Genomic DNA, 15,228 nt, shown 5'->3' on the forward strand with positions numbered 1-15,228 from the left:
GGCCCCGGGGCGGGCGCGCCCGGAGAGCTGTCGTCCGGGCTTCGCTCCGGCGCCTGCAGCTGCTTTTTCTTGCTCGCCTTGCCCTTGATGCGCAGGAACTTGGCCCCGTTGTCCATGGACACGGCCCTGCGCCGCGGGGTCTTGCCTGTCTTTCCGCCCTCGGGGTTCAGCATCCACCATGAACTCTTGCCCGTGCCCTCGTTCTGCACGCGGATGAAGCGGGTGTGCAGCGACAGGTTGTGTCGGATGGAGTTCTGTGGCCAGAGACAAGGACGCGGGTGGGAGTGGGGGGTGAGGAGGCCATGGGGAAGAGAGGACGTGATGGAAAGAAGAGGGGGAAGATAAGAGAGTGTAGAAGGAGGGGGGAGCCAGGGATGAAGATGAGGTAAGGGGGTTGGGAGAGGGAGGGGACAGGTGTAAGTACCGGGTTGGACAAACCCAGAGTACCCACCCTCTGCCCCAGAACCACACCGCCATCCCTCCCCACTCCCACACAGAGACTGCCCAGAAGGTGGGGCCAGAGCTTTGGTCTTAGCCTTTCCCTGGGGGCATGACCAACCCTGTGGGCTACTCTGAGCCTGCAGGGGGCCTGCAGCAGGGAGCAGGACCCCCTCTCACCAGCTCAGCCAAGACCCACGCGGGGCTAACCAGGCTGCCAGGGCCCCCAGCAGATTACGTAAGGGCTTATGCCGCTGCGGCTCATTTGTCCGCCCCCCTCCCTCCCCAGCCTGGCATGGCGCCAGGAGCCCGAAAACCCAGGGCTCCAGAAATCAATCTCGCGGTGACTGATTAAGCCCTGTTTAGAACTAATTGCTCTTTCGTGTGTGGGGAGAATAAATTACCTGCTTTAATTTCGTGTCTTTAAAATGCAACTGCAGGTAGAGAAGACTGTTAACCCTTTGCTGGGAGGGCCTGGCCAGGGGAAACAGAGTAGGCTGGGGGTCCCCAAGGTGGGTCCAGGCCTGAGACTTTTCAGAGGTATCACCCCAACTCCTCTGAACTCCAGAGGGCTTGGATTCCAGCAGGTCCCTCAAAAGACATCCTTTTGCCACAGAGACCGCAGCCTCTTCAGTGCTCACCTTCAGGCCAGCCCAGCTCTCCTGCCTGCCCTTTGGGCTGCATCCTGCCCTCTTCTCCTGACCCACTTGCCTGCCCTCCAAGTCCCTTCCTGGTGGAGCCTTCAGAAAATCCCCACAAAGTGTGTCGCAAAGTCCCTGTTCACACACCAGAAGACCTAGGCTCAGAGAGAGGAAGTGGCTTGCCCAAGGTGGCCTTTTCTGCTGTCCCTCAGTTCCTCCGTGGGCTTCACCTCTGCCATCTCTGCATACATCCTCTTTTTAATTCTGCTGTGCCAGTCTCCAGTGCTTCCCGTGTCACTGCCTGCTTTTGCCAGGCCTGTTGTGAGGACAGAGGAAGGCAGGGAGTCCACTGGCCCCACTGGAATCTGGAGTAGAACTTCTGCTGGGCCTGCCGCACCCCACCTCTGGGGCCTCCCACCTGGTGGCCTCAACCTCCTGGTCTAGGTACTGCTATGGAAACAGCAGGGGCTTGGGTATCAGAGGGCGGAACAGGATGCCTGGCTCTTTGGCTGCCTAGCTATGTGACCATGGGATGTTTACTCAGTTTCTGTGAGCCTCAGTGAACTATTCTGAAAAAGTGAGCTACGTTCAGTAACTATCGCGTAAGGCTGTACGATCATTACATGTGCATGAATAAATGTTTGCACACCAGGTGCTGATAAACGTAGGTTATATCCTCACTCTGGCCAGAAGATCTCACTCCTTAGTTCCCCCAACAGACCTGCTGTTTCCATCTCTTTAACATCATGCCTTGTATGCAACTGTGCTGGGCACCAACTCTGGAAAGATGGCATTCTCCAATTTCATACACTGGGGACCGGAGGCCCAGAGGCATGCTGTAACTTCCCATGGCCCCACAGCTAGGCAACGATGCCAGGTACCACTCCAGCTCTGCCTAACTCATGGACCTGCTCTTAACCTGTGAATCCACCCAGCCACACTCACAGCTCCAGCTACTGCTCTCTGAGGCTCTCCCTCCTGCCTCATTCCCACCAGTCTCCGGGAGGAGGGTCCTTCCTGCTGCCCAGGGTACCCAGGCACTGACCTGACTCCTCAGGGCCCCAGGCTCCCTGTCTCTGGCACTTTCTGGCCTTTGAAGGCAACAGCTGGGACTTGCCAGCCTTGCCCTGCCTGGTTCTCCTGAGACCCTGAGGGGAGGGGAGCTGGGCCCCTAGAGAGCGGTGCTCCCTCAAGTAGATACCCCCTTCCCGTTCCCACCCCTGCACCTGGCTCCTGAGCCCCTCCCCCATACCTGTGTTCAGGCTCCTAGGAGGCCTCAGTTCTCCTCTCCCATAGGACTGTCTGGCTTACAAGAGGCTCCATCTCCCACCTCCCCATTTCTCCATCTGGAGGTCACTCAGGCAACACCTCTTTATCAATGTCATTATGTCCTGGAGGAAGGACAGTACCAGGTACCAGCACCTAGCCAGCACTTGCCCATTCAGCCCTGGGTACTCTAAGTACTTTATCTAATGTAATCATTAGTTGAACTCCATACAAGTCAGGGATTGTGATCCCTATCTCATAACCGGAGAGTGAAGCTCAGAGATGTTAAGTGAGTTGCCAAGGTCACACAGCTTAAGTGCTGTGCCAGGTATTGATTTCAGGTTGGTCTTTTGTTTTGTTTTATTTTGTTGAGACAGGGTTTCATTCTGTAGCCCAGACTGGAGTACAGTGGCGTGATCTCAGCTCACTGCAACCTCTGCCTCCCAGACTCAAGTGATTCTCCAGCCTCAGCATCCCAAGTAGCTGGAAGTACAGGTGCGTGCCACTGCTGCCCGGCTGATTTTTGTATTTTTAGTAGAGGCGTGGTTTCACCATGTTGACCAGACTGGTCTTGAACTCCTGACCTCAGATGATCCCCCTGCCTCGGCCTCCCAAAGTGCTGGAATTATAGGTTGGTCTTATTCTAAGTCTAAAGGACATCACATTCTGCCATGGAAGACAGAAACACGTCTGAGAATCCCAAAGAATCTTAGGAAGCCAGTATTCCAGTGCTCCTCAAACTTTCCATGTAAACCATCCCTAGAAGCTGGCAGCAGGGGAAGTCTGGGGGCATGTTGCACAGGCCAAAATTTCCTGCAAGTCTTAGCTTCCTTTTTAGAATTCAAGGAAATTTTGCATATACTTCATAATCCATTCACATTTTCTTTATACACGTTATTCACAGGTTTTAGAATTACCGCCAAGACAAGCTCCAGGCCTCTGAAGGTTTGCATCCTTCCCTGCTCTGTCCCATATCCAGCCAGGTACCCCTGGAGCTCAGGCCTCAGCCTGAAACCATGGCTGGCCCAACCCAGGGGAAAGAAAGGACTTGACCAAGGCTGTCCAAGACCTGGTGGCAGAGCAGGGATGTGAGCCCAGGCCTCCTGACCCCCAACCCAGTGTTCTTCCCACTACCAAACCTGACCTAGACGAAGTTTCTCCTTCTTTGGGGGCCTCAGTGTCCTGAACTATAAACTAAGGAGATGGGCAAGTTGTACTCTGGGGACCTTTTCAGTTTGGCACTGAAAATCCTTAGAATCATTCAGTCCAGAGGTTTTCAAACATTTTTCTTAAATAGTGGAACTCTTTCTGTAAATGAGATTTAGTGCAAAACTTGAGCATTACACACTCAAGCCATCGGGGGTGGGGACAGGAGTACTTGGATCCCCGCACACTCAGCACCCTTCTTCACAGAAAATGAAGCTCCTGGGGAGGATTCTGCAGGCCAGATGGATGGGGTCGTCAAGGCACAGAGGGATGCCATGCCTTGCTCAGGGTCAGACAAGGTGGCTCAGAGCTGAGTGAGGACCTAGGCCTCTGACTGCTGAGCTGGGCTCTGAACCAGGTGTGCTCCAGGGCTGTACCCCATGAGAGAAGCTCAGGCCCTGCAGCCCAGTCTGGCTCCTCAGGGCCCAGCCACCTGGTACCAATCAGCTCCCTGCCAGATCCAGTGGCAAGCACTGATCACAGCTCTGGCTCACACCACAAGGCCTCCTGGGAAGCCAGAGGCCATGGAGGAGGTGAAAGAGGCAGAGGAAGGAGATGCCTCTGCCAGGCAGCAGTAACCAGGGCTCCCTCTTAGAGTCGCCTAGCAACCCACCACCATAGCCACAGCCCTGGCATGCCTGGGCTCCCCTGGTGCCCAGAGCTGGGCACAGCTTCTGGGGCCTCATGCCTCCCACATCTACATCCAGACCTGGAGCATGTTGCTAGGGGAGTCAGGACCTACCTGATTCAGGGCCCAAGGGAGATCATCTGGGGGCAGAGGGAAAGGACAGTGGGTTATATCTCATGCCTACCCTGTTCTCCCTCAGAACCTGGGCCAGGGAGCCCAGCACCCCAAGGATTCTCCCACCAGGGAGGAGGCTAGGGTAGGGCAAAGTACATCAGCTGTAGCATTGGAACTGGATTCCAGTTTCAGCCCCATCACCCATGAGTGCTATGACCCTGGGGCAAGATGCTTTCATGCTCCATTCCTCAAATGGCTCCCTGCTCCCTCTCTCACCTCCTTATAGCATGCTACACAGCAGCCAGGGTGACCCTTCAAATAACCAAGATCACGTCCATTCCTGCCCAGATCCCTCCGACACCCTCCATCTCACTCAGAGTGAGGAACAAAGGCCTTGCCATGGCCCATAAGACCCACAGTGACCATGCAGGTGCCCCGCTCCATCCCTCCCTCCCATCCTCAAACCTGCCAGGCACGGTCCCGCCTGCCCCCAGATATCCACAGAGATCTCTCCTCTCCTTCCAGTCTTTGTTCAGATGTCAGTTTTTGGAACGGGGCCCATCCTCACCTCTCTTAAAAACTGTTCCTCTTCCCTGGAATTTCTTGGCCCCCTGATCCTGCTGTATGTTTTTCTAAAGCATTTTCACATTCTAAATACATTATTTATCCTGTCTTTATATTAGAATATAAGCTTCATGAGGGTGGTGATTTTTATCCTTTTTTTTTTTTAACTGTACTTCCTGTGTTTGGTACATACTAGACACTTAAATGTTTGTCAGATGAATAAATGGATGAATGAATAAGAGAAAGTGTGTGCAAGGAGGAGTAATACTGTGTTGTAGGGAGATTAAATGAGACTGGGCAGAGTGACTGGCACAGAATAGGGGCTTTTCCAAACTGGGCAGAAAGAAGACACAGGCAGGATGAGAAGCAGGCAGTGGGGTGAGAATGTCCGCAGCAGTCTGACCCACTGAGGGGTGCCAGGGAGAGGGGTAGGGCATCCGTTGGGGGTGAAGGAGAGGTCCCAGGATGCACAATGCAGCTGCCTGCCCTTCCCAGCCCCCCATCCTGCTCCCCAGAGAGACTTGGATAACCCAGGGCTGGCACACATCAAGGTCTCCCCTGGGTCAGAAGACACTCCAGGAGCCCCAGTGGGAACAGAATAACCTCGTCCTTGCTGACGGTGCCTCCCTCATGGACAGGGTCTGATCCATTTGGTGGTAGCAGCTCATCTATCCAGCAGGACACCCTCATCTATTCCCAGGATGCCCTTCACCCACGAGCAGTAATGCATTCACCTGACAGCACAACCCCATTTATCCAGCACACCAGTCCCATTTATCCAGCAAGTACAACCTCATTTGCTAACAGCACTCCATTCACCTGACGGGCCCCCTCATTTATCCAGCAGGACACCCTCATTTATCCTCTGAGTCAGACACTCTCCTTCCTCCTGTGGTGTGGCTGTGTTCTCTGACGGAGCAAGCCGACTGATCCAGCAGGACGTCATCTCTACTACAAGTACACTTCATCCCCTGACAGTACAACCTCATTTATCTAATAATGCAGCCTCACCTTGCCTCCAAGTACCACCTCATTCCCTGACAGTACAACCTCGTTTATCTTCCGGTACAACCTCATTTCTCCTCCCAACACAGCTTCATTCTCCGACAGCTCAACCTCATCTAATCTTATGTCTCCAGCCAGGGCCTGCCAGATCTCCGGGGGCCAAAGGAGAGTGGAGAGAAAAGAGAGGTCCCCTCATTTGCTGTCCCCCGCCTACAAGGGCTGCCTGGTGCTATAACCATCCAATTTCTTGAGGCCCAGAAGGGGCCATGGACTGTGAATTCTAGGCTGCTTGGCCAAGCCAGAGCTCCACTATTGCCCTGCTTCCTGTTCTGTCCCCACTATGGCTACCGAGAGCCCACAGGTTGGATTCTGGGACATGGACTCATGGTTGCTGTACCATCTTCTTCCTTCCTTATTTATTTTATTTTGAGCCAGGTTCTTTTTTTTTCTTTTCTTTTCTTTCTTTCTTGCCAGGGTATTTATTTATTTATGTATTTAGAGCCAGGGTCTCCCTCTGTCACCCAGGCTGGAGTGCAGTGGCACAATTATAGCTCACCTTGACCTCCTGGGCTCAAGTGATCCTCCCACCCTACCCTCCCGACTAGCCGGGACCACAGGTGTGCGCCACCACACTTGGCTAAATTTTTATATTTTTTGTAGAGAGGAGGTTTTCTTATGTTGCCCACGTTGGTCTCGAACTCCCGACCTCAGGTGATCTTCCCGCCTTGGCCTCCCAAAGTGCTGGGATTATAGTGTGAGCCAACTCGCCTGGCCATCTCTGTGCCATCTTCTTCTGATCCTGGGCAGTGGGACTGGGGGAAGTTACCTTTTCTGGGGCACATTTAGTGGTGTGCTGGCAAATGTTTAACCACCAGTTCTTCTGGAAGTTAAAAAAAAAAAAAACAAAAACCCCACCTGATTTGATTTGTAGCTTTTGCTGCTTTCTGTGGTATGGATACTCACATCATGGCCAATTTTAAGCTGCCACATGACGTCACTGAGTGCAGAATTGGGAAGAAGTGTGCATGATCAGCCCTCATGAACCAGTGCAAGCCAGCTCTCCACACCACTGGCATGTGCTTCAAATGCTGAAGCCAGAGAAGGGCACCCACCTACTACATGCCCAACATAGGCTAGGCTCCTTTAATCCTGATAACCGTCCTGTGAGTAGGTACTGCGATTTTACAAAGGGGGTAAACGGAAGCTCAGGTGGGTTAAATGACTCCTGAGGCCGCAAAGCTGGGAAATGATGAAGCCAGGCTTGTGTCTTAGGGCTGCTGGATTCCAAAGCCAAGGCACTTCCCACACCTACCCCTAATGTGGCAGGGGACACTCTGCTCTGCTGTCGACCCCAGTGGCCACCTCCACCTTGATGCTCAAGCCAAGGCTCTCCTAGCTTTCATCAGAGACAGGAGACAAGGACTGTGCCCCCACCTACCACCGACCCTGTGCTACCTCCTGGCCTCCCTGGTACCTGGGGTCTTTCAGGATCCTCCAAGTGTGGCCCTGGGTCTTGTGTCCACCCAACGCAGCCCAAGCTCAAGGTCAGGTGTGGATGCCTGTCCAGATTGTATCACAGTCAAAGGCTCAGCCCAGCCCCTCCCTCAGGAGACTGATCCCGACTACCTGATGGGGACAATGACCCAGCACTTGTTACTGCAGTGACCACCTGTGGGGCTGTGGTGAGGGCTCTGATCCCCTCTATGATTCCCATTTCCTCCTTCCCTCCTGGCCTTCCTTCCTGCATACGGAGAGGTGAAAGACAGGGGACAGAATCCTAACTTCATCCATGTGATAGTGGCCTCCACTATAATGGGAATAACAATCCCACCATCCACAGGGACACATGGGGCCTGGATGAGACCCCACATGTCAAGAATGTCATCCCATCCCTGTCTCGGAGCCCCAGGAGCCTCCCCATCCCACCCCTTGCCCCCACCCAACTCTGGGGCCTCAGTCTGGCCTAGGAACACACACCTGGGTCAGACAGAGCCACAGACTCCCTAAGAGTCACTTGCCCTGCCATCTGGGATGAAGTTCAGGTTCTCAGTCCAGGCCTCTTCCTGGCAAAAGAGGTGACCTGGACAATGCCAGGGACCTGAGGCCATGTGCAAATCCTCGGCACTAGAGTCTGCAGTGGAGAAGGGATAGAAGGGCAGGTGGGGGCCATGGGGGCACAGATGTCTCCAGGTGAGAGGGCTCAGGATCAGCAGTGGATCCCAGAGTGGGCAGCCTGGGGCCAGGAGGAACCAATATCCAAAGCAAGGCATGAGGCTCTGGCACCGCCCAGAGAAAGCAGAGCCCACACATCCAGGCTGGGCAGCAAATAAACCAACGGAAGTCCAACCTCACACTGCTCCAATGCCCATTCTTCCTTTCACCTGTGGGCTTGGGTCCAATCCCAGGCTGGTACTAAAGAGCCCTCTGATGTCCTCCAGCCACCTTGGATATCCCCATCCCTGTGCCTTTGCACACTATTCCCTTTACTCTTGTCCCTCTCTCTGCTCTACCAGTTCCTGTTCCTCCATCAAGGCCAGCTCTGTGGCACCTTCCTCATCCCCTATGCAAGCCCCAAAGACAGATGCTCCCACCTCAGTGCTCCTGCAGAGATCTAACAGCAAACCAGAGTAAAGTGGTGTCTGAGCCGGCCTCCCTACTCGAACTTTGTGGGGCAATCCTTGGCTCACGAGAAGTCAGTAGCCACGAGCTGCTCAGGCCTGGCTTTTCTGTGTAGTTTCTGTTCAGCAAAATCTCAGGCCAGAGCTTCAAGGCTTGCCCAACCTCTACCAGGGTCCTGTCTGACCCTCCTCCCCGCTGCTTTCTCCTGCAGCTCCTGCTGCCTCTGCCACCTCCCTACTTGTCCTCAGTACTTCCTGCCTCCTTGGGAAAGTGAAGCAGTGAGGGGGGAAGGACTACTGCTTCCAAGACATTGACCACATGCCATGCCCTGTGCTGCTACTTGAAAATTATCTCATTGAATTTTTGTAACAACCCTCTAGTTGGTTTATTGTCCCCATTTTACAGATGAGAAACTGAGGCTCCAAGAGACAAACTGACTTGTCCAGGGTCGCACAGTGTAAGTGGTGGTGCAGGAATTGACACCCAGGGCGCTTGCTCTTTCTCCTGCCCTGAGAGACCTCCAGAGAGGAGCCAAAGCCAAGCAGAAGCTCCAGGATGAGCCTGGGGTAGGGGTAAGGGGACTGTCCATACTAGTTCAGCAACCCCTTCACAGACCCTCCTTCATTCAGGATTAAAAAGAACTCCTAAATGCAAAGCATTCAGACTTTTCCATCTCCCCTCTCAGTCTTAGCCCCTCCCTCCCTCTGCAGGCAGCACTTCCCCACTCCCCTGCCCCAGGCCCTGGGAGCAGCTGCAGTGACCTCACCCAGCCCTGCCCTGAGCCCAGCTCTGGGGAGGGCCCAGCAGCTGTGCCCCAGCCCTGCAGGCTGGCTCCTGGGGGAGAAAAAGGAAGAGTGGGCATAGTGCCAAGAGAACCATCTGCTCTCCCAGGGGCATGGCCACCCGCACAGACACTAGCCTTGCCCCCAGGGGCCGCCCTTGGCCCTCTGTCCCCATGCCAAGGGGCTCCAGGAGCCCAGGGTGGCCCAGACCGGAGCACCAGCCCTCATCTGCCATTTGTCTTCTCTTAGAGACTGAGAGGTCCTTGCAGGACATGTTGGAGCACTCAAATGTCCACTGGAAAATGAACAAGTGCTCAGAGTAAGCCCTAGGGGCAGAGGCCAGAGGCCAGGGTAGGGTATGCTGAGCACTGCCTCCCCCAGCCCCGGCCCCAGCCTTGTCGGGCTAAGAGCCCTCAATCCCTTCCTGGGGCCCTCCATCTCTGCACATCTGTTCAGCTGGCAGGTGCCTCAGGAAGAGGGCAAGCCCCTTCCCCCAGGGCCCCAGCTCAGGTTACAAGAGGAGGAGGAGGAGGCCAGCTGAGGACAGAGGGAGGGGACAGGAGAGAGAAGCAAGAGGCTTCACAGCTTCCCAGAGTGTTGGGGGAGGGGAACTCAGAGCTGAAGAGAGAAGGGCCATGCCCAAGGTCACACAGCTTGCCAGTGGGGCAAAGAGGAGCCAGTGTCCAGGGGAAGGCAGTCCTGGGTTCAAGGGTGACTTTGAACAATACATTTCCTTCACCTGTGAAAATGGGGTGCCGGCCAGGCACAGTGGCTCATGCTTGTAATCCCAGCACTTTGGGAGGCTGAGGCAGGCAGATTACCAGGTCGGGAGATCGAGACTCTTCTGGCTAACAAGGTGAAACCCCGTCTCTACTAAAAATACAAAACATTACTCGGGCGTGGTGGCGCACGCCTATAGTCCCAGCTACTCTGGAGGCTGAGGCAGGAGAATGGCATGAACCCGGGAGGTGGAGGTTGCAGTAAGCCAAGATCAGGTGCTACTGCACTCCAACCTGGGGGACAGAGTGTGAGACTCCGTCTCAAAAAAAAAAAAAAAAGGAAATAGGGTGCCTAAAACCTGCCCTGCTTGTCATCCAAGGCTATGGGGAAGGCTCTGGAGGCTAGAAAGCAACAGGCCCAACTAAGGGCAGGAGGGAGCTTGCACATCTGAATATCTGACACCTCGGTCTCAGGGACAGGAAAGGGAGGCATTAGAGGAAGGACCCTATTATTATCCTATTTTGTAGAGGAAGAAACTGAGGCTCAGTTGCCCAAGGCTACACAGTCTGTTTGCCTCCAAGACTCCTAACCACATGGCTTGGCCTCACCTAAGGGATTCTCAAGGCACCAAGGGGTGCTGCCTATGCTAGGCCTGATATCTGGGACTCTTTGGGCCTCTGCCCTATCTCAGGCTCATTTTCTCCCCGGGACCCCAGTAGCAGGCCCACACTGGGTGCCTGGGCCAGCCTCTCTCTCCTGTTCACTCCCCACAGCACCCTTGAGTGACCTCTGCCCATGTCATTCCCATGGAGAAATCACATTGAGAAGCCCAGAGCCTGGGATGCTCTTCAAGGCCACTCACTTGCTTTCCCAGCTTCAACGCCTGCTGGGCCCCACATAAGCACAGCCAGACCCTCAGGGGCTCCCCACACAGTCCTGAGGCCTTGACCTTCTTTGTCTGCTTTGTCTCCCTTCCTCTCTTCTACCTCCAAACACTCAGCTCATTATCTGGCCTTCCATCATGACCCTGAGCAGATCTTACCCTGCATCAGAGTCAGTGTCCTCGTTTTATCTCCCTAGCTTGACCCCTGCAGGCTGGGATCTCAAGGTCAAGGAGCCAGTCCAGTCCCCACCCAGCAGCCCTGCATAATAGGTACCCAGTGGATGTAGCCCTGGATCACAGGGAATGGAGGGAGCTGCCTCAGCCCTGGGGTCTGCAGATGAGGGGAACATCAGGCTCGTCTGCCCCCACCTTCAGGGAGCTCTCTATCTGGGAATGGGAGCCAGGGAGCCAGGGACCCCAGGGCCATTCCCCAGGCCAAAAGCCTGAGGGCTAAACTCCAAGGGATAGCAGAGAGACAATGACTGGGAGGGGAAGGGGCAGAGGGGAGGAAGGTCAGAGCCCTGGGCTAGGGTGGAGTTCGCCCTGGAGAGTTTCGTTTCTGCCACTTAGAGTAGGGTCCTGTTCAAGCTGCTTACTTTTCTCATTCTTGTTCCCTTACCTGCAAAATGGGGAAAGTAACTCTACCAGCTTCACAGCGTTGCTGGGAAATTAAATGAAAGAATGTACGTAATGGCATATGGCAAGTTGAATCCTGAGCTAGAATAGTTTAGTATGGCTAAGGCAAGGGTCAGACGATGGGAGGGTGGCTGGAGAGGTAGACTAGGGCTGATGGCCAGGCCTTGAGTGTCCTACTAAGGCCCAGGGACTGGATTAAGCAGCTATACACATGCCCCTCTTCTCTCCTCTTCTCTCCCTCTTCTCTGCTCTCTGACAGCAGGGGCTGTGACGTCTAGTTTATTCACCATTCCAGTTCCAGAGAGGCTTCCTGAGTATTTACAACCACACCGACTCTGGCCTTGCCCCCGGGGGCTGCCCTGGGCTCTCTGTCCCCTTGCCAAGGGACTGCAGGAGCCCAGGGCAGCCCTCCCTCTCTCTTGCAGCAAAGGCTCCTAGTAGCAAAGCATATCAGCCCTGGCTGTGGCTCCATTCTCTTCATCCATGTCCTGTACAGTGTGATTTCTAAGCCATGGGGTGGCTGCATGATGGTGATGTGGTGGCCCAGTCCCTGGGTGCTGACTACATGGGGTTCAGATCTCTGGAGGACCCAAAAGGAGTGAGGAAGAGGGGTGTAGCCTCAACCTGGGCAGCCTGCTTGGAGAAGAAGCTGGTCCATGCTGGGAGGAAGAGACAGGGGGACAGGCAGGAGGCCAAGAAGCCACCCTGTAAGGTATTGGTTCAGAATGACCTGTCACCAGCCATACACAGATTCCAGAGCTCACCCCGATATAGAGGATCTGAGCTGGGGACTGGAAGCCTGTGTTGTCAGAAAGCTTCTAGGTGACTCTGATCATCAGCTAGGTTTGCAAACAACTAAGGACTTGAGGCAGGAATTCTCAATCAGAAGCCTTGGGTTCCAGAATCACCTGGAAGGTAGGGCTTTGTTCAAACCACCCAAGACCCTACCTAGTTTCTGAGGGGTATCCCGAGGGGTCAGCCAAGGAGGATCAATAGGTGCCTTGGTGACTGTGTGACAATGGCAGTGGGCGTGGGTTGAGAATTCCAGTGTCATGTGTGAAGGTGGAGATGCCAGGGCGACCTGAGATCAGAGGAAGCAGGAAAAGTGGGAGAAAGGGCAGGGCCTGGACAAGGTAGGCTGAGGGCCTAGGGGTCCCAGCAGAGCAGTTTGGACTTGGTTGACTTTCAGGTGAACCAAGGAGCCCAGCAGGGTTCTGGAGCAGGAGAGCCTGGGGGCAGGAGGGCTGGCTGGCGTGTAGAGCTGACAGCACCAGCATGGGGAGATGCAGAAATGTGGCAGAGACAGATGAGTCTGCAGCTAAATCCAGGCTCCGCTATGCTGCCTTGGCCAAATGACCTCATTTTTCTGGGCCTCCATTTCCTCAACTGCAAAATGGGGTTATTAATGTGTACCTAGCGGGATCCAGGGAGGATGAAATGAGAGAATGTATGTGAACTGCCCAGCTGACTGCCTAGCACCCAGATATTAATTATCTTACCTCTCTTTCTCCTTTCCACAAGAAGCACCCCCACTTACAGACCAGAAAGGTTTCTCTCTGCAAAGAGGGAGGCCCTTGGGGGAGGGTGTGGGAGGCCCCTCCCCCACACGCCACCTGGCCCCCCTCCCACCTCCACATATGGGTTGGGGGGTGGGGAGAGGCAGCAAACAGCCAAACCCTCCCAAACAGGAGTTGGTTTCTATGGTAACCAGGGTGCCAGGAGAAGGGGGGTGCTCCAGATCCAGCTGTCCCCCTGAGAACCCTACCCAGGCCCCAGAGCCTGAGCTCATGCCCGTCCAACACCCTGAACCCCCATCTGCCTGCTTTGGGGGCCAGCTGGAACTGCCATAAACACTCCTTTCATTGTACCCAGAGCATATTTGCCACCTGGGTACTGCCACAGACAGGGCAGGCATCTTTAAACAGGAGTCCCAAGTCCCACACCTGTACTCACATGTGTCCACCTGGGAGAAGTCCTCTCAGTACTATGTGCCCTCTGTCCAATGAACCCCTCATGGCTCCAAGAACCAGTGAGCTTGTAAGTTACAGCACTGAACCGAAAAAGACCGTGTTAAGGCCCTTTGGACACAGATGAGAACACTGAGAACCAGAATGGGAGAGAGGTTTGCTCCAACTCACACATGCAGTGCATCAGGTTCCCTACAGGTAGGGGTTCTGTCCAGCCCCTCACCTACTCCTCACTCCACAGCTGACTCCAAATGACGCCAAAGGGCTGGACTAGGACACTCTGTGTGATGCTGAAAGGGGATGGGGCACTGCTGGGGAGAAGGAAATAAGTCCTAAAAGCTTTTAAGACTCATCTAGCAGCCAGGCATGGTGGCTCACACCACCATGTAATCCCAGCACTTTGGGAGGCTGAGGCAGGTGGATCACTTGAACCCAGAAGTTCAAGACCAGCCCGGACAACATAGGGAAGACCCCTGTCTCTACAAAACACCTTTTTTTAATTAGCCCAGGTGGGATGGCCTGTGCCCATGGTCCAGCTACTCAGGAGGCGGAGGTGGGAGGATCACTTGAGCCCAGGAGGTCGAGGCTGCAGTGATCTCTGCCACTGCACCCAGCCTGGGTGACAGAGAGAGACCTTGTCTCAGGGGAAAAAAAAAGACTTGTCTAGCAACAAAATGGGCAATCCCAGAGATGGTGAGTTTCTAGTTGCTGGGAGTGTGTCAGAGGGGGTTGAGTTGGGGAGGAGTCAGGGGTGCAGAGACTGGGTTCCAGGACTCTGCAGCTCTTTGGAGAACCCAAGTCTGATTGGAAGGTGAGGGAGCAGGCACCAATGCATAGGCAGGTCCAGCCCCACCCTCTCCTGTTTCCCAGGCACCCCCCACTCCGGGTAAACTAGGGTTGGGAAGAGGATCTAGTGAGTCTGCTGGGAGGTAAGGGAAACTGAGGTGAGGAAGGGGCTCCTCCTGCTGTAGCTGATACACCCACATCCCACTCAGTACTTGACTACCCCTCAACTCTTACACCCCATGTGGTGGTCACCACTAGCTGCCACTCAAAGACAGGGAAGGTCCTTTCAGAGTCCAAAACACGCCCTTCCCTCCAGCCCCTGCCCCACCTCAATCCTACCCAATGGCACAGAAAAAGCGTGAGCTTGGGGTCCAGTTCCCAGGCCCACCACTTCGCAGGTAGCGACCTCAGGGCAAGTCACTTCCCCACCTGGAACACAGGGATGCCAGCCCGCCTGAGTGGTGGTGAGGGTCTGATGGGAGTGCTCTGGACCAGCGGGTGCCTCTGTCCCGGCCCCCTCAGCCCTCCGCCCCTCTGGCAGGGCCTCTCCAGTTCCTCAACCTAGTCAGTCCCTTGGCTAGTCAGCTCCCTTTAGTCAATCCCTTGGCTGGAGCCCTCAGGGCTTGCAGAGAGGGGCCCCCCAAGACCCGCAGAAAGTGGGGGTTGGGGGCGCTGAACTTTCGAACCTGCAAACCCCCCGCGCCGTTCATTACCTTAACGCGAGTTAAAAATAACCGTCTCATCTCTTTAAATTAGTCTGTCTGCAATTACCGCCTGGCACGGCGCTGCCCGCCATCGTCCCGCTGGAGCGGCGCCAGGTGGCAGGCGGGGCCCTCACCCTGTCTGTCGGTCTGTCTGCCTCCCGGCCCCCTCTTCTCCCGCCGCGTGGCTGCCCCAGGGGCCTCCCTGAGCCCCGCCTCCTCAGCTCCCTAAGTTGCGCGGGGTGTGGCGGGGGCGGCCGCTGTGGGGCCGG

At 55.1% G+C, this 15,228-nt stretch overlaps 1 protein-coding gene across 1 annotated transcript in view; it reads right to left on the reverse strand.

Moving 5' to 3' along the window:
* The window catches only part of FOXO6 (forkhead box O6), a 24,775-nt gene that overhangs the window by 1,070 nt on the left and 8,477 nt on the right, over positions 1-15,228 (reverse strand). The window contains exon 3 of the mRNA XM_011955217.1: positions 4-254. Within this exon, the coding sequence (XP_011810607.1) occupies positions 4-254 (251 nt within the window). The remainder of the gene's footprint in view (positions 1-3; positions 255-15,228) is intronic.

The sequence above is a fragment of the Colobus angolensis genome, unplaced genomic scaffold (assembly GCF_000951035.1).
Source record: "Colobus angolensis palliatus isolate OR3802 unplaced genomic scaffold, Cang.pa_1.0 Scaffold399, whole genome shotgun sequence".
Taxonomy (NCBI): domain Eukaryota; kingdom Metazoa; phylum Chordata; class Mammalia; order Primates; family Cercopithecidae; genus Colobus; species Colobus angolensis.